This window comes from Recurvomyces mirabilis, assembly GCF_035927965.1.
Source record: "Recurvomyces mirabilis strain CCFEE 5264 chromosome Unknown scaffold_33, whole genome shotgun sequence".
NCBI lineage: Eukaryota > Fungi > Ascomycota > Dothideomycetes > Mycosphaerellales > Teratosphaeriaceae > Recurvomyces > Recurvomyces mirabilis.
In genome coordinates, this window is record NW_027041967.1 from 291,582 (window position 1) to 310,752 (window position 19,171).

Here is a 19,171-nt window from a genome sequence, read left to right on the forward strand (position 1 = left end):
AGCAACGATGATTTGACGCTATCAGCTGCTCTATACGTGCGTCAACTCTCAATACCCGTGTCAGCTTTCTGTCTTTGCGCGTGGACCGCGTGATACAACAACATCTTTGCGAGTCCTGATGATCATCTGATCACTCCAGTCGTCACTTATGGTATCACTGGCGAGACTTGTGCCGTCTCTGCCCCGTGCCTCGACTGGATAGCTTGAGGAATCTCCATTCAACGGCGGCACATCACGCAGCGTTGTGCCTGCGCTTGATCGAGGCTTGGAGATGATGGTCGCCGGAAAGTACTCTGGCTCTTGCCCCGATAGAGGTTGTCCTTTGGTTGTAGCTCGAATATAGCCAGCGCTCGACTCGTTCGGGCGCCTGCCTCGTGCTGTCCCAAATCCACCAAAGTCTGTTCGGATATCGTTGGCCACACGACGAAATGCTGGGAAGTTCGCGGTGCATATGGAATACGATAACACCAGCTGCGATATGCAGATAAATGACGTGGCTTGGAGGAGAGGATCGCTGGAGAAGGCATGTCGACCAAAGACGCTCAGCTGAATGGCAACGATGAGGATTGTGCTTTGACCAGTCAGCTCATCAGATCTCGTTATTTGCAGCTGTATCTGCTCGGGATGGGTCAGAACGTACGGCAAACGTATTGCGAAGAGAGCCACGACCATCAACTTATTTTGTCGGGTCGTGTGTAGAGACCAGGTATTCCAAATCGAAGATGCTACGAAAGAAATCTCGAAACCACTCTCACCAACACCTAGAATAACCCACTTCGTGAGCTTTATGATATCAGCACACGAAATGAACGGTCAGCACAGTTCGGTCGAGAGGGCGGCTTACACTGTGAGGATAATCTCTAGCTGTCATGATCCATGGCCTTTGTATCCCACATGCGAATATGAAGACGAGGAGCACGACCATTGTTCAGATGGCTACTATGATCATCATGCCTTGAAGCGAGCGAGTGATAGCAGTCGACCTCGCAGAGTTGATGCGTATCACCAGATAAACCACTGAGGCTTTCGCACATTCAAGGGAAGCAACGAAAACTACCGTCGAGGAGTAGTATATCTATAGGTTGTGGACCGGCAGTCGATTGGATCAAGCTTTGGTCAGATACACCGGACCAACCTTTTGCGCTTTCTCAGCTTTGTCGTCCCTGTGACGGTGTGCTGATGAACCGAGCCCAGAAGTGGTTGCTATCCAGACAAGCGCACATTGCAGGGCATAAAAAGCCTATCACAGGAGAGCGTGTTACCACCGATCTCTCCGTTCTACATCATTCTCTCTTACAGTAGACGCCACAACGAGAGAATCGTCGATGCCGAGTAGAGAGCCTCGCGTGCCTCTACGTTGATCGGTGTCCACGGTCGATCTCACGATCAGTCGTGTGCCAACAAATAGCAGTGATTTAAACAGAAGAATTGCGGTTGTCCTTATGATGGATGCTGCATGGTGTGTGTCGTCGCTGGGCACCAGTGGCGGCGAGCTGGCGGTCTCCATACTCACCATACGGTACTCGAAATCTACATAACATGAGCAGCCGAAGAGGTGTCTTGAGCATATTGCGAGAATGGCTATCGAGGAAGTATACGACAATGATGCACACCGTGCCGTACAGGAATGCACACTGTCATTACTGTACCATCTACCAGAGAGCCATCGTTTACCACATGTAGCTTAGGAGCCCGATAGGACGGCCATGTTCAAAGCTCAGCGTCGGTTATCCACCCCAACAAGTGATCTGCATAGATGATCGTGCGTTCGACGCCCCAGTCTTCTCGAGGTCATTGAAGCTGAGCTTCAAGGGTTGGTATATTTTGGTAGGCTGGTGGGTGAGCTTCATAGAAGGATGTTCAGAAGGCAAGATATAGTTCTGTGGGCGCAGTGGGTGACTGTCTGGCGTGGACACCGCGGCCTCATCGCCCAGCTGCAAGACCAAGATCATGCGCATTGACTTCGATGCAATGGTCTCGACGTGCTGTGCCCTAGCAGTGTAGGCTGCTCGCCTTGCCGTGATGAGGCCGTACTTTGTCCAGAACGGATGTGATGGAGATTCAGATGGGGATCTCGTCAGCCGTCCTAGATATGAAGCAGGGCTTGCGCGATCCATCCGACGCTCCCCAGCACTAAACTGTGCGTTTAGCTTGAACGCTACGAACCCGGCTAAGTGCCGCGCCGCAAGATGTCCCTGTAGTCGTACCCCACGCTATCAACATCACCTTCAGCATGTGCAGCTGCACTTTCCGGTGATGCGATCCCTTGCACAAAGGACCCGCTATCGATGCAGGTTGATCATGGAAAGTATCGATCTAGTACTGGTGAGCGCGCCAAGTCTCTCAGGATTCGTACTTTGCGATCGTGCTTCCTCCTGTATACTTCCTTGTCGTCAGCAATCCTGCTTGCGTCCTCTTTGTTCGGCACGGTCACTATGGACAATTGGGAGCTCTCCGATCTCTCAAAGGGCCGTCATGATGCTGATACGAAGAAAGCGGTAACCACAGTCAGTAACGTTCCCGAGAAGTACAGAGGGCCCATTCGAGACAATCACGACATGTCAGCGCCTGGCAAGACCCAGGTTCTTCGACGTAACTTCAAGAAGGTAGGCATGATTGCGTTTGCCAACAGTGTTATGGTAGTCTGGGAGACCTTGCTTGTGGTCAGTGGACTTGGTCTATGAATTGGTGGACGGGCGCCCGTGTTCTGGGGTTTAGTCTACGGCGCGTTTGCTCTAACGTGTATCTATCTCACCATTGGGGAGATGGCAGCGATGTAAGTTGCCTTGGCCGTGCCCGAGGTATCACCAAAGCAAAGACTGACTTATATACAGCGCTCCAACGGCAGGCGGTATGTCTGTCTTTCCGTAGTGCACTTGTGAACGTACTATACTGATACGGGGACTCAGGCCAGTATCATTGGGTCTCGGAGCTCGCCCCACGACGAGTGCAGAGCTTCCTCAGTTACATCACAGGCTGGTTGGTATCCCTAGGCTGGGTCAGCTATCTCACTCTGGTGTCGTTCACTGCGGCTACAACGATCCAAGGCCTCGCCGTGCTCAACTATCCCGACTATGCAGCCCAGCCATGGCACGCAACACTACTCACCTGGGCAGTAGTATGCTTCGGTCTATTCTTCAACACGGTTCTTGCGCCTCGGCTACCTGCCATAGAAGTCATTTTCTTCGTCTTACATGTCGTAGGATGGTTTGGAATCTTCGTCACCTTGCTTGTGACGGGTCCGAGGCGTAATGCCTTTGATAAGTTCACACACTTCACAGACGGCGGGAACTGGGGAAGTGATGGCCTGTCGGGTATTATCACGATGATGAACAGCCCGCTATGCTGGTTGGGTACGAGTCGCCAGTGCACATGTGTGAGTAAATTGCTATCTTGTTACAGATCCTCGAGATCGTCATACTCGTACTGAACTACTACTCAGCCGAAGAGACACAGAATGCGTCAACAACAATGCCGAGAGTGATAACGTGGAGTATCGTCATGAACGCGATCATGGTCATTGCTCTCGCTGATGTCTACGTTACGGCCATAGACGATCTTGACGCCACCTTATCAACTCCGATCGGTGTCGTCTGCATCCAGGTCTTCTACGATGTGACCAAAAGCAGATCCGCTACGAATGCAATGGCAGCTCTTGTTGTGATCGAGTCGATCTCCGCTTGCATAGCTGAAGGCGCATGTGCATCACGTCAAGTGGAATGTACCACATTTACATAATCGCGCGTCTAGATGAACATCCCTCAAGCTGATCCATGCAGTGGTCGTCCGCCCGTGACAATGGTCTTCCAGGATCTGCGTGGCTGGCTCAGGTCTCGGCCAAATCCAACGTTCCCGTACATGCCGTGTTGACCACCGTCATCATTGTGGCATTGATCTCATTGATCAATATTGGCTCATGCGCGGCACTCAACGCTATCAACTCACTTGGTGGCATCTCTATTCTGGCCACTTATCTAATTGTTGTCGGATGCTACATTTGGAATCGTGCCACGCATGCGAAGCCACCTCGTGGGGAGTAAGTGTTGGCAAGACTTGTTCGAGGTTGGAAACAAGCTGACTGTTGATTTCAGATGGAATCGCTACGGCTTCGTGATTGCCGTTGTTGGGTGGGGCTCTGTCTTCCCAGTCTTCTTCTTTTTGCTTTGGCCGTTGTCAAATCACCCAGATGCTGTTTCTATGTAAGTGTTGACATCCACTTCTTCACGCTGACAATTGACGCTTGCAGGAACTGGGCCATCGCGATGAACGGAGGTATCATGGTCATCGCTTCCGCTTGGTACGTTGTAAGAGGACGGACTCTGTACCAACCCCCAGTCTCGAAAGTCAAAGATTATGCGTGATGAATAGGACGACCTGGGTTCATAGTCATGTGATTGTGGCGATACCTGCATCGCACACAGCGATACAACAAGAGTATGTACCCGTCACTTTTATAAGATGGGGAAGCATCAGTTGCGTTTTGGGCGACACTAGGTACCCGGTCAATACCGCGGTTTCATCGTGATGTATGCCACGAGCTGACCCGAGCCAGACTATCACTTCTCGAGCGGAGCGACAGATGTCGCGAATAATTGCGACTTGTGCAGCGCGCTCAGCTAAGGCTTCTTGACTGATGCAGATGGTGTCGACCCAGAAGCAGTATTGCAGCGCAGAGACTCGTCGCAGGACTGACAACGCCGTAGTAAGGTTTCGGGTAGTTTTGAGGAGGTCTTGATTAAGGACGGCCTTCACAGTATTGTTGGGGTCGACCCAAGTACATCACAAGACTCAATACGGCGGCGCTTCCTCGAGTGCGTAAGTGGTGAGTATCATAGACCGGAGGCATGTCGCATAAGCGCCTTCGTTGGGCACCTCAACCGTGTCCCAGTGCAGTGATTGTAATCCTTTTCTTTGAACGTTCAACGAAGTATACACTTCTGCAGCGCTCTAATGGCCCTCTTCAGTATTGCAATTGTAAATCTGTGACATGGATGCAGCGACAGGCTCAGGCGAGTCGTCAGCGTTCATCCTACGATATCCTCGGCTTGCGCCATCATTTGACCGCTCAGGGAGTGTTCGTACGGATTACTGGCGTCGGCAGCCAACGTCATAGGCGATACCGGGCGTCCCTCGCGCTTGTGCGCTTCGGCTTGCGTCAGTATATCTGCGATACGATTCTCTACATCGTCCGTAGTCTCGGCCATCGTCACGAGTACGTGGGAGGAACGTGAAGTTCCAGTACTATGTGAGTATACCGTCGACCGCTGCAAGAGTCAGCGAGCATGTGCTCTTTCCGAGGTTGCATGGCTGTCGAGCCGCCCCATGACCGCATGTATGGCGCCTGCATGAAACGATTGCGCTTGTATACAATTGTGGCTGTGTATGGGGGCCTTGGCTGTATGCGTGTGTAGTCCTCGCTTCGCATCAGAAATTCTCTGTAGTCCTGATACGGCACTTGCTCAAGCAGACTAGGTGGAGTCCTGAAACGCTTGATCGCGGTCTCATAACTCGTCTCCCTTGGACACTCCATCTGCATCGGTTTTCCAGCCGTCGAACATGGCCTGCATTTCGGCATCAAGCTTCTTTCTCTCCTCATCATGGCGCTTCATCTCCCTAGCCCACCAGCTGTTGAGTCGGTTCTGTGCCGCTCCTTCCTCGAAGAAGTTCTTCACGGGCTCCAGGCGCATGAACCACGGCACAACAGGACGTAAGAGCAAGCTCAAACTCAAGTTCAGCGCCAAATCTGCGGCCGCCCAGAACTGTATCCGATATACGGCAGGCACATAGGCATGACCGATGATGGAGAAGAAAGGGTTTGGGCTGAGCCAGTAGCTTAGGAAGTGAGCTCCTACAGCTTGTGGATAGTCCTGTACGATCTGCTGCAGCGGATGTAGCCGCGTTGCGGAATAGAGTGCATGGCCGACTATACCAAAGAACAGTGTCCCCAAGGTGTCATCAACAAGCCACCTGAGCAGCACGCTCCGCCAATTAATGCCCGCAGGTGTGACGCGTCCGTCTGCAATGAGCTTCTGCATGATCTCCTGCTCCATCTCTTCACGGCCGCGGATCTCTTTGGCCACCTCTCCCGCCTGCGCTGTGTCGGATCGCTCTGGCTGCGGTCGAGTTGGGAACGCCCACTCGAGCCAGCACGCTTTGTAGAAGGCCAGAGTTTGTAAAGCCAGATTCATGAGCAAACTCTTAGGCATTTCTTGCAGATAAAATTCGCGGTTCGACAGGCTATTCCGGTGTGTTAGGACAACATCCTCCTCGCCTTCCCTCAACCAGTCGAGTGGTACAGCTGACACGAAGCTCTCTACGACATGTTCCCACAGGTGGCGCGATACGATCTCATCGCATGCGTGAAGGACCAGCGTGAGAAGCACAGCGTTCCAGAGTGCTCTCTGGCTGAATAATGATGTAGGCATGCCGTGATATTAGTTAATGCGAGAGTTGCAGACCCCGTGGAACGGACACGTGTGCAGGATCGGGCGTAGTTTTACCGCTACCGGCCTGCATCCTATAAAGTTAGGAATAGCGGCTGTGCGCCCTAACCCTAACTTAGTAGAAATCTACGGTCGTATAAGGGATTACTTTATTCCTAGGTAATTAAGCGATTATAGTTAAGATTACCTCTAATAACTATAATCTAGTTATAACTACTATAGATAATTATAACTATTATATAAATCTTCTATATATATAGAATAGATATTTCTTATATTAATAGTTTATATTTAACCTAGGTTACTAACCTACTAAAATTTTAAACCTTAGAGTAGTTACTTATCTAACCTAACTAATATAAGGCCTAGGAGGTAACTAAATATTAGTAGAATTGTTATATACCTACGGTATAAGAGGGTTAGAGCTCGTTAGACGAGTAAGTTCTAAGCGATAGGTTAGGTAAGTAACTACTCTAAGGTTTTAACCTTTTAGCGGGTTAGTAACTTAGGTTAAATACGAACTACCTACGTAGGAAACGTCTATTCTATATATATAGGAGATTCGTATAATAATCGCGATTACCCGTAGTAGTCGTAACTAGATCGTAGTTACTATAGGTATTCTTAATCCTAATTACTTAGTTACCTAGTAACAAAGCGATCCTCTATACGACTAGGGATTCCTACTAAGTCGGAGATAAGGCGTATAGCCGCTATTCTCGCCTTTATAGGATATAGGCCGCTAGTAGCAAAACTACGCCCGATCCTATATACGTATTTATAATACTATCCTCCCTTATAGTCGTTATATTCTTATAGCGTTATTACTTTATAGTCTAGTAGAGTATAAGGTAATCGTTATTATATAGTATTTGTAATCCTATAGTTTATTTGACCGTATAGTTAGGTTTACTATAGGTCGGGTTAGGCTATAGGATAACCGCTACCCTATAGTTACTTAGACGTAGAGTAATCTTACGCTTTTCTAGGTCTAGCGTATATTAGTCCCTAATCTATAAGTAATTATAGAGTTCCCGCAATTCTCTTATTTCGTTATATAATAATAAGTTCTTTAGTCGTAAAAAACCGACTTCGCCTTACCTAGGAGATTTAGTAGTATAGAGAATCTGCCGCTATTCCTTACGAGCGTTACCTATTTTCTAGATACTACTATATTATAATAGAGTTAAATTCCCGCTTAAGATATTCCGAGTACGTTCGCCTAGAACGTAAGTATATAAATATATCTTAGGAGTCGCTAGATCGTACTCGCGAGGAGTATAGGAGAAAGGTAGAGAAGGATAAGGAAGAGTTATCCGTAGTTTTAGGTCGCCTTATATAGAATAAGAAAATCCTAAAGTAGGCAGACGAGCGCGTAAGACTAAAGGCCGCGTATCTAGAGTTAGAGATAGAGGCAACTAGTAAGTTAGAGAGCGAGGACTATCCTATAGCGGATACTATAGTAGGTCTATCTTCGGCTATATAGTCGTCCCTCGACTTTATTAATAGCGTAATTAATTTCTCTAGTCCTAAAATTATTATAGAAGATTCTAGTAGTTCTTAAGGTAAGCCTTAGGTTCCTAAGTATTATCTTCGCTAGGGTATCCTTTCTATTTAACTAAGTATTTCTAACCTTTTCTCTTTAGGATTTCTTCTACTTCCTACTCTTAGTTTTCCTAGGATTCGTAGTATAATATCGTTTAGAGCGCGGTATCTAGGTACGCTAGTTCGAGGAGGGAAATATAGAATATAGGGTATACCTTAGTATCCCTAGGTAGTTTAAGTTAGTAGTTAAGTTCGCCTCTTTTCTTAGCGATTAGAAACGGTCCGACCTTTATATAATCTAGTTTCTTTATTCCTAACCAATATGAGGCCTAGGAGGCAACTGAACATCAATAGGATCCTCCCTAAATCCGGTAAGGCGCGAAGCTGCACGGTCTAGATTTTAGTAGGATCCTATTCAGTAGGATCCGCACTTCTAGAACTGCCTACAGGCGCCGTTCTACACGCTAAAACAGGATGCATCTTACTCGCAGTACTCGATTATCTGTCCGGTATTATTTCTAGTACGTCTAGACAGTATTTCGCAGTACTAGGGTTAGGGTATAGGTGTACGCTAGTAGTCGTCGGAGGCGCGAGGGCGTGCGGACATGCGCCCGTACGTACAGGAGCGCGGGGTAAAGTATAGCCGCCTCCGCGAAGTTCGGCTGCTCCCGAAGACCACTACGGTAGTAGTCTTTAACTCTGCTTACCTTAACCCTTTAACTCTACTTACCTTAGCCCTCCCTACCCTCTACAAGCTATATACGGCATATATAGCGTTAGGGTGTATACGCTACAACTCCCTCCGACGTATTCGTGCCTAATACCCTAGCTCTAGCCTCTATATTATATAACTTTAGCGTGCCCTCGAAGCTGCGATATACTATCTACCTTCCGTATTCCGTAATATAGGTAGTAACAATAGAGTCTAGTAATGCTTATACTGCTCGACAACCTCCTCTACTCCCTTCTCCCTTCTCTCTACCCCCTACGCTATCTGCTATCGTATTATTAGCTACTCTACGGTAGAATTAGATTGCGATATTAACCTACGATATTGACTATAGGGTGGGCTCTCTACCGCTAGACCTCGTACGACGTCTATTTACTTAGCGCTACGCCTATTCACTTAGCGCGACACCTATTTACTTAGCGCGACACCTATTTACTTAGCGCCACGTCTATTTACTTAGCGCCACGCCTATTCACTTAGCGCCACGCCTATTCACCTAGTACTACGCCCATTTACTTAGCGCTACGCCTATTTACTTAAAATATTTACTTCTTATGCGGCCAAATACGGCTACTAGCGGTGTTACACGCTAGATACGGCTACTGGCGGTGTTATACGCAGCTATGCCTTCGCTATAAGTACCGACCTTTAACTCGCTCGAGAACGTACTTCCGAACGCCTACAGCTAGCAAGGACACACTACAAGCACTAGCAAACAAACAGTACTAGCACTATACCCTCCTTAAACGCTACACCCTCTTCGAATACTACACCCTCCTCGAATACTACTACCACACCCCCTCGAACACCGCACCCTCCCCGAAAACCACACCCTCGAACACTATACCCTATTAAACACTATACCCTCCTCGAACACTATACCCTCTAATACCACACCCTCCTCGAATACTACACCCTTCTCGACTACTACACCCTTCTCGAACACTACACCCTCCTTAAACATTATACCCTTCTCGACTACTACACCCTTCTCGAACACTACACCCTCCTCGAACACTACACCTACTACGAACACCCTACCCTTAGTATATAGAATACCACACCTATAGTACCGAGTACGATAGCACCTTCCCGCCTCGAGCAGGCGATGCCGCTTACTACCCAGACGCCAGCCGCGCTAGCAAACTAGCTCCTTATAGCGTATAAGGCGTTAGGAAGGCTTAGCGTAGCAGGCTAGTAGGTTGTAGGTAAGTACTTAAGGGCTGCCGACCTTACGTACATCGGCCTTATCGAAGTATATAGGAGCAGGCTCGGCGAGGAGGATAGGGGCGAGGTTTAGCGGCACTTAATAAGTTGGCTTAAGGAGAAGGCTAAGGATGTGAACGAGGCGGCCTTCGCGGTAAGTAAGTAGGTTGAGGTCGACTATGCGTAGAAAGTAACTAGCGACGAGGACTTAGAGGATACCTACCGAGGCTTCTATGCGGCCGCGGCAGCTAGTCGTACTACGAGGGACAACAAGGCGGCGCTCGCGAAGACTATTAATACGGTGTAGGGTGATGCTGTGCTAGGGATTAGGCCTCTAATAGGGGTTATTAAGACAGGCCGAGAAAATCCTATTCGCTAAGTCGCTAACTTGGCTAAGGCAACTAACGTCCCTAGGTGGTCGCAGAAGGACAGACTAGTGCTTGCTCGCGATGCTATTAACTAGTATACTATTCTACGCCTACAGAGCAAGGACGTAGGTCGGGGCAGATAGTCGAAGCCCGACGTTGCTATCGTGTAGGGCGACATCACCTCCGCCGCCGGCATCTTAAGAAATATATAGTACCGCAGTATAAGCGAATAGCGTAGCGCGGTATACTCATCGACTACTCTCTACTAGCTAGCGGCTTTCTACGACCTTATCCCCGACGACGATAGTTAGGTGCGACGGATCCCTAGCGGTATCAAATCTATCGGGATCGGCTTTAGCAATTATAGGTAGCAGGACGCCGAATACGGTCGACTGCGCGTCCCGTCGATCCAACCCTCGGCTTTAGGGTATAGCGCACCCTTACGACTCCTACCTAGTGTGCCTAATCCCTAGGCTGGTGTCCCTCTCCCGTATGCTTCTAGGATTAACAAAGCCTAAGAGCTCGGAGCTCTAGCTAGAGCTATAGGGCCTGCTACTAGCCTACCACCCTTACTATTTTCGTAGTTGCTAGGGTAGTAGCTAGGTAGCCTCGAAGAGCACGTTAATTAGAGTACCCTAGCGGCAGCCGTAGTAGGCCGCTACCGCAGGGACTCGTCTAATAGGCAAGGCGGGGTTGGTAGTAGTCCGTTCTTACAACCAGGCAGTACTAGATCGCCTAGGGCGTCGCGTTATAGTGGACTCGGCTAGAGTAGCGACTTGGGTGTATAGGGGCGCCTAGGCAGCATACCCGAACAGCTAACTATACCTCGTTAGTAGAGTATAGGCGAGCCAAGCCGTTCGAGGAGCCTAGGCGTACTCTCCGCCGACCTCCGCGACGCCTAGCTGAGATCCTCGCCCTTCTTTCCCGACGCGTAGCTAAGATTCTCGCCCTTCTTTCGCGACACCTAGCTAAGATCCTCCCCCTTAAGCCCGCGCTACAACGATAGCTCTATCGTCTTCTCTAGGCTACCCTAGGGTAGCTAAACGCCGGTCTAGTATACTCGGCGGAACCTTTCTAACCCTACTAGTATAAAGCTGTCGTCCTAGCTAGATCGCCTAGCTATGTCTAGAGGGCTGGGCAGCTTCGAGGGCCGTAGGCGTAGCGAGGCCGTCGACTTACTCCGTAGTAGGTTGCTAAGGCCGTCGCGGTCGCCTTCCGTACTAGGAGGTAGGCGCCTAGAGGGTGAGGTTACGCCACCCCGCAGGCCCCTACTAGCTACCCCTACTACCGCACTAGCTACCTTCGCCTAGGAAATGCTAGAGACGTCGGGATCGCCTCCGAACACTATCTTCGAATAGAAGGGTAGGCCGTACTAATATACGCCCTTCGCCCCAGCCGGTATTATCGAGTAGGTTAACACTACAGGGAAAGAGCTAGTAAAGCCCGATGCTGCCGTCGCTCCGAAGCTAGTTAAGTTTCTAAGGTGCTACCGGAGATCCGGTAGCAACGTTAAGCTTATATGCTATAGCTACGCTAGTCGGTTCGCCTAGTCTCTCGGCATAATTATCTATAGTATTAAAGCCGACACTATATATAGCAGGCTAGCTTAGCTGGCTTAGAACGGCCTTAGTATCGCGACAAATCGGAACAAGAACTTCAACTAGTTCTTAGTCGCTATACGCGATCGCTACGACGTCGACTCGCTCGGCCCCTTAATGTAGGATAGCAAGCCGGAAGGTTTCCAGAAACGCCTGCTACTAGCAAAATACCTCAGCCGCATTAGCTCGGCGCTTGGCTTCGACGGTGCGTACTAGTCTGCTTGGGCGGCCGATAGGACGATCAATTTCGATAGGCTGTTCAAGTACTAGGGAGACTATAGGCTATAGGAGATTATCGATAATAAGTACCGTATGTACGAGTGGCACCTCCGCTAGATTAGGGGTAAACCTAACCTCGGCTAGAATCGCAATATGGTGTTCTCCCTCGCGTAGCAACTTATACGCTAGGACCTAGGCTACTACCTACTCTACGTCCTACTTCGACCCGACTACAACACCCGCGCTATCTCCTATCCGTACTACACTAAGAGTACGTAGAAAGGCGACAAGACGGCGTTTATATATATTGACTATAACATCCTACGACTCTAGTAAGGCCGTAGCGAGAACTAGATCTAGGGCTCCCTATCGCTTTCGAACGAGGATACTAACAACTATACCCTCCTCCTTACGCCTAGTATATATAAGAAGGAGAAGTTTGCGCAGTAGGTGGATATACTAACCGCGGCGGGCGTAGTAAAGAACGGCAAGGTCGAGAGTATTAACGAGAAGAACCTAAGTAGGGATATGCGGAAGAAGCTACAGGTCGAGGTAAGAGCATACCTCTACAAGAGAGGTAAGGTACGTATATCGATGCCGTACCTTGCCTACAGTAGTATAGGCCCCGCTACTATAGCGCGTAGGACGATGCTGCCCTAGTTCGTGTTCGAGGACAACGACGATAGCGACATAGAAAGCGCGGATACTAGGTCGTAGGAGGAGCTTGCCGCATCGTACCGAGATATGGTAGCGCCACCTGCGATGCCCTCTAGATATACTAACAAGTACGGCATTATAAGCAGCCCTTACTTCGGCAACGTCGCCCTTACCGGTCTTGGTCTAATCTTAGACTCTCTCGTAGGGCGCTCGCGCTAGACATCCGCCTAGCCGACTATAGCGCTATAGAAGCTCCTTATAGATCTAATATAGCTAATCTCGGACCTAACTAGCAGGGGGTTAAAGGAGCACCTTAAGGCTTGGCGTAGGGGTGCGGCTAAGAGGTTTAAGGCGGCTTAGCAGGAGGTAGTAAGTTAGGAGCAGGCGTACTATAGGAAGAGGAGCTACTTCGGGGCGAAGAGTAGGTACGGGGGTGATCTATAAAAGATATAGGCTGCTCGGCCTCCTACGGACTTTAGCGCGGACATAGGCGAGGCTAAGGATATAACGTAGGAGGAGAAAGCGCAGCTAGTAGCTAGCGAGCCCGATAATAGGATTACCTAGGCGAATAGGCCTCGCCGTAGTAAGCGTCTTAGGCGTATACGCGAGCGGTTGTAGCGGGGTGTAGTCGAAGATAAGGGCTCTTCCTCGCTATATAATAATAGGTTTAGCGAGGGCCCTAAGGGGTGGTAGACTAGGCTGCTCGTACTAGCCGAGCGTGGTGGGTGTAATAATAGGCTAGGTATAATAGGTACGGAGGGTATAGCAGACATAGGCGCACTAGGCGGATCGTGCTAGTGTAGCTTAGGGGGCGGAGGCTAGCTATATAGTAGTTAGCTATATAGTAATACTCGTCCTCTCGACTATATACTTACAACTCCCCTAGCAAACTTATTATACAACTATATCACTAGCAATCTTGTACTACTCTAGCCGAAATTAGTTCCTATATAACACCCCTACTACCCTACAACCTAGCAGCCTACCGCTACTTACCCTACCCTATATTATGCCTCGGCGGCTCGTGTCTCCTGCCTAGCAACTCGTCGCCGGAGCCCTATGTTGCTACCCCTACGTCGGCAGCCGCATCGCCGATATTATTACGGCGTAGGGCATACGTCGCGTAGGCGGTCTGCTAGTGCCGCCGAGGACTACCGCCGTAGTACTCTTCGGCCGCCCCCGGAATTCGGCCGCTCCCGAAGATTACTACCGCAGTAGTCTTCGGCCGCTCCCGGAAAGTTCGGCCGCTCCCGAAGATTACTACCGTAGTAGTCTTCGGCCGCTCCCGGAAAGTTCGGCCGCTCCCGAAGATTACTGCCGCAGTAGTCTTCGGCTGCTCCCGGGGAATCCGGCCGCTCCCGAAGACTACTACCGCAGTAGTCTTTAGTACTACTACCCGCAGCGTCGCCACCCTCTACTAGGAATTCTACACTACTCGTAGCATTCGATTGTCTGTTCGTGGTTATTCCTAGCACGTCTAAACAGTAGTTCGTAGCTTAGCGGGCGGACGCTGTTTTGTTGCGTAAGATAGCTTAGACTTTAGCGATTAAGCTAGCTACGACTATATCAACCCTATAGACAACGCTGCCTAAGAAGCTAGATAAGGGCATACGGATAGCAGCAGATAATATAGAAGAGCACCTCGAATATCTTTAGAGCTACGGTGTTATCGTCTGTCGTATACATCGCTATGCAGTCCGACAACTCGAGAATTACCTCCGTATCTATTATGTAGGAAGCAGGCAGGACCGAAGGGATGTCGTACGTCTATTCGCTAACCGCCTACTCCGGGCGCCGGCAGATGTTCTACTTCCGCTACCACTTTTAGAGCCGTTCTAGTCTCTTAGCCTACTAATAGAAGCCTTTATCTGCAACGAGGAGGAGTATAACGAGCTTAGTATTAGCCGAGACGTAATCCGTAAGCATTATAATCGTGTCTACAACTAGAGAGCTAGCGTAGAGCAGCCTACCTACTAGCGCTAGGTTTGGGTCTAGACGTTCTTTAATGCTACTAGGCTGTAGCGATATTTTACGGTAGACTACGACGGAGATAATAGTAGAACGGAGGCACACCCTAATACGGAGAGCGCTCCGAGAAGGGGCATCGTCGGTAATTCTACGCAGGTACAGACGGTTCTAGAGAATTAGGACGAGTAGAACGAGAAGCGCCGCAGGGCGCTTGATGTTACTAATAAAAGAACAGCTAAGACGGACTACATAGGATAGTTCAACCGCGTCGGCTAGCCCGAACATCTCGCTAGGTGTAATCTTAAGTATCTAAGTCGTCTTAGTCGTCTACCGGATCGAGATAAACGCCTTCTGCGAAGCGCGGCGGAGCTAAACTCTGCTCTAGTCGAGAGGTGTGTCGCTGCGCTACTATTACTTAACTAGGAGACCCGACGATAGCTGCGAAGTACGAAACTCTCCGAGCCTAATGTCCGACTATTGAGTCGACTATAGAACCTAACGAGTTAGTAGACGTATACGACGTACATAACGCGGCTACTTTGCTATAGCATTAGAGTGCTCTAGAGCTATTAGGATTAAGATCGGCGGGCAGAGACTAAGTAGGTAAGCTTAGCTAGCGATAGTTCGGAGACTATAGGTAATAGCGACGAGGACGTAGAGATAGACGCTAGCATAGACAACGAAAGCCTAGGTTCTAGGTGCGTAGTTGACGGTTTTAAGGATGCTCGTCGTCTGTACCTATAGGTTAGCCGATAGAAAGAGCTGCTTAATAGGGTCGTGTAGAGCTTTAAGCGAGGCTTAGGGGACCGTAAGCAATAGGAAGCATTGCTTGCTTGGTACGAGTCGGTTATCTTCTAGAATGTCCGTAGTTTAGTCTTTAGTAGCGCTGTCCTACACTTTCTAGCGGTGCTCGGCATCGATAAGGAGATGCTTCGATTACGGGGCGCGAATAACTTCTCGTACATACTCGCTAGAGTAGTATACTATATTCGTATGCTTACGATCGAGGTAATCCTACCTAGCGAGCAGCGTAGTTAGTAGGGCCGGGAGGATAACACGCGTTTTCGAGCGGTCCGAGAAGAATTTCTCGCCGACGGGTCGTACAGCGTTATAAGCAAGATACTTAGTCTCTTGGCGTATAGTAAGCATATAGCGCTTAGTTATAGCAATACTAGTATAGTATCGTAGGACAATAAGAAGCTTAATATAGATTACCGTAGACAGAAGATTAATCTCGCTCGATTTAGGAAGATAGTTTAAGACGTAATTACGGAAGCTAAGCACAAGCTATAGAGCGAGCTAATGTAGACGAAAAGTAATAGTCGCTTTAACATCCTACTAGAGAAGCTCGAAGATAATATAACGTTTACGAGGCGCGGGATCTCGTTTGTTACGAATCGTGCGAATAGGCTTTAAGACAAGCGGTAGTAGATGTTGTAGCAAGCACTCGCCGATGCGGATAGCCTAAAGCTCCTTCGCGATAGCAAGTAGTACGCACTCCTAGTCCGTAGATATCTACGTTAGGTCGACGGCTTCCGCGAGCTGCTTCTTTTCTATATCTACGTTACCGGCGGGCAGCCCGCTCGAGGCTCCGAGATTACGACTATCCGGTTCCGAAATAGCTTCCTATAGGATCGAAACGTCTTTATTATTTAAGGCGAGCTAGTCGTCGTTACCCGTTATTATAAATCGCAATCGTAGTTCGATAAGCCTAAGGTAGTCCCGCGCTTTCTTCCCTCCCGAGTTAGGCAGCTCCTCGCTATCTATCTAGCATATATGCAGCCGCTCTAGGAGCATCTCTACTACGCGGTGTAAGGAAGAGAGCTATTAGACTATGTCTAGTCGAACGAATTCGGGCCTTAGGCGACTAATCGGCTAACTCGAGTAATTGCGCGAGAGACATAGAAAGGCCTCGGGGTGCGGTTGACTACGTTAGAATATCGGCACGTCGCTATTAGTCTAGGACGCGTAGTTGTCGGAGAGCAATTTAAGTACGGCTACATCGAAGCAACGAGCGAAATCGAAGAAGCCGAAGTAGATAAGGACGACGGTCTCGAGGTATCGGCTAGGCGTAGAGGCGAGATTGGAGGCAATCGGTACGGGGTGTCCTTAGACATTATTAAGCATCTTAGCGCTCGCTTACTTAACACGTTCGGGTCGCTTAGTCGGCAGTAGCATAATTTTCTCGGACTCGCTAGCTCGGCGAAGGTAGGACAGAAGCGGCGGATAGATGCGCGAAGCTTCCGTACGAGTTAGGGAACCGAGTAGGAACAGCATTAGCGACGCATCGCATTAATAATATAGAACAACGGCATCGGCGGCTAGGGTCGCATAGTCGAGAACTTTGGCGTCCCGTCTCGTAGCCTAGGTTATAGTTACGATAGGCGGGTAAGCAGCGGAACGGATCGTGATACTATAGCTAGATCTAAACCTCCTAGTGTCTCGTTGGCGGGGACGCAGGCCGCTCCGTACGTAGGGTGGTCGTTCGGCTCGTTATATTCTAGCCAACTACCGCTCCCGCCGCCGTCGCTATAGCCGCGTTATATACCACCCGCTCGGCTTAGCTAAACCTATAGTAGTCTAGGCGTTAGGGAAGGATTAGTAGAGTCTCCCCTCTAGCTACGCCTACAATATAGCCGCCCTACTATAAGTTATCCTAGACAGCAGGTAAGCGAAGAAGTAATCAAGCAGGCTATAAGGAGCGCACTCCGTCGAGAAGATGTTACGTTCCGATCCGATAGTCAACGAGAAGCACTACACGCTATTATACGGAAGGCCGACCTCACTCTACTCGTAGTAGTCTTGCCGACTAGCGGTAGGAAGAGCCTCTTGTTTACAGCTCCCGCGTGTCTTAAAGACGCAGGTGTTACTATCGTAGTAGTGCCGTTTCGAGCCTTGCTAAGCAACTATCTATCGACTACGAAGGCGGCTAGGATCGACTACATTAAGTAGACTATCGGTGAGGTTAATCCAGCCGCGCTCGTCTTTATAAGTGCCGATCGGGTGCTAGAGTTTATACGCTATATACAAGTGCTCGATAACAAGGGCTTACTCCGCCGGGTATTCGTTAATAAGAGTTATTTAACGTTTACCGCTAGCAATTAGCGACCGAAACTCGGGTAGGTACGCGCCGTCCGAGGACTCCGCGTACCGACGATTATGCTAACGGCGACGCTGCCGGCGGTGCTTAAGTTCGAGCTAGAGACTAGTATAGCGGCGCAAATGGCACGCTACATCCGCACGGCCACAAACCGAACTAAGACGCAGTATATTGTCGACATCTGTCCGGCGGGAACGGCTGTAGCACGAACCCTCGAAATCTACTAGCGAATGTAGAAGCATCTAAAACGAAAGAAGGGGGTGGTGTATAGTCGCAGCCGCGCGCAATATATATAGTTAGCAGGAGCGCTAGAATATATATACTATTATACGGGGGCGGGCGATAATAAGGAGCAGCTCGAGGCATAGCTCGAAGGCGGCGGACTTATCGTCGCGACGTCCGCGCTCGGCACCGGCGTAGACTTTCCCGAGATCGTGTTCGTGCTATATAGTAATCTACCGTACGGGATAATCGACTACGTATAAGAATCTAGCCGCGCGGGGCGAGCGGGTAAAGATATAGACTTAGTAATTATCGTCGAGGTAGGCCGGGTAGAGCAGCTCGCGGAGTAGAATCGTAGGGCGGCCGGGATCGACTAGACTACGATAGACGAGTTCGTTACGACTATAGGCTGCCGGCGCGCAGTTATAAGCCGATATCTTAATAGTGCCGAGGTAGAATGCCGGCGATTCCGCGACTAGGCACAGTACGACCGATATAGAGCTAGTATAACAGAGCTCGAACGCAGCACGATTAGCGCCGCGCAGGACCGACAGGTCGTAGAGGCTGCGCTAGATAAGCTCGTAGATAGGTGCGTATAGTGCTTCGTCTAGTCGATCGACGAACCCGATCGCGAGTAGCGTTACGAGGGTAGGGTAGGGTGCCCCCGGTTCTCGAGAGTGCAGCAGAATAAGAGGCAGGAGGGGGATCGGACATTTTAACGTCGGATCTACTTTACTACCAACAGCTATAGCTGCTTCCGGTGCGGGTTTAGCTAGCGGCTCTGCCGCATAGGAATTAGCTCCGCAGAGAGTTGTTAGTAGCCCGTAGTACTTAGAGGGTTGGTACGAGGGATGGTGCGAAGCGTCTAAGGGGCGGTATTGTTATCGCAGGCGGGTATAGAGCTAGGGCGGGACGGCTAGGAGGGGTTTTAGCATTGGCTAGGGTTAGTTTACCCGCAGCGTGTTTGGGGCGAGGTAGTTAGTAACGCTTGTGCCGTCGTAATCCAGTGTATCTTGCTCCAGAATCAGAGGCGGGGCAGATAGTATATAGCGGTGTATTCGCACCGACCCGTCGAGGTTCACTTTCGTCCGTAGGGTTAGGGTTAGGGTTAGGGT

General features: G+C 49.6%; 4 protein-coding genes across 4 annotated transcripts; 3 read left to right on the forward strand and 1 right to left on the reverse strand.

The window, feature by feature from the left end:
* Window positions 1–2,435: 2,435 nt before the first annotated feature.
* Window positions 2,436–2,684, forward strand: LTS14_009776 (uncharacterized protein; the record flags this gene model as incomplete). Its single annotated transcript, XM_064842456.1, has 1 exon — window positions 2,436–2,684. The coding sequence occupies one exon, from the start codon at window positions 2,436–2,438 to the stop codon at window positions 2,682–2,684; it is 249 nt and encodes an 82-aa protein (XP_064690084.1).
* Window positions 2,685–2,765: 81 nt separating this feature from the next.
* Window positions 2,766–3,738, forward strand: LTS14_009777 (uncharacterized protein; the record flags this gene model as incomplete). The annotated part of the gene is made up of 4 exons (XM_064842457.1): window positions 2,766–2,776; window positions 2,835–2,851; window positions 2,910–3,376; window positions 3,403–3,738. The coding sequence occupies 4 exons, from the start codon at window positions 2,766–2,768 to the stop codon at window positions 3,736–3,738; spliced, it is 831 nt and encodes a 276-aa protein (XP_064690085.1).
* Window positions 3,739–3,773: 35 nt separating this feature from the next.
* Window positions 3,774–4,361, forward strand: LTS14_009778 (uncharacterized protein; the record flags this gene model as incomplete). Its single annotated transcript, XM_064842458.1, has 3 exons — window positions 3,774–4,036; window positions 4,092–4,199; window positions 4,247–4,361. The coding sequence occupies 3 exons, from the start codon at window positions 3,774–3,776 to the stop codon at window positions 4,359–4,361; spliced, it is 486 nt and encodes a 161-aa protein (XP_064690086.1).
* Window positions 4,362–5,501: 1,140 nt separating this feature from the next.
* On the reverse strand, window positions 5,502–6,425 carry LTS14_009779 (uncharacterized protein; the record flags this gene model as incomplete). Its single annotated transcript, XM_064842459.1, has 1 exon — window positions 5,502–6,425. The coding sequence occupies one exon, from the start codon at window positions 6,423–6,425 to the stop codon at window positions 5,502–5,504; it is 924 nt and encodes a 307-aa protein (XP_064690087.1).
* Between the last annotated feature and the right edge of the window lie 12,746 nt (window positions 6,426–19,171).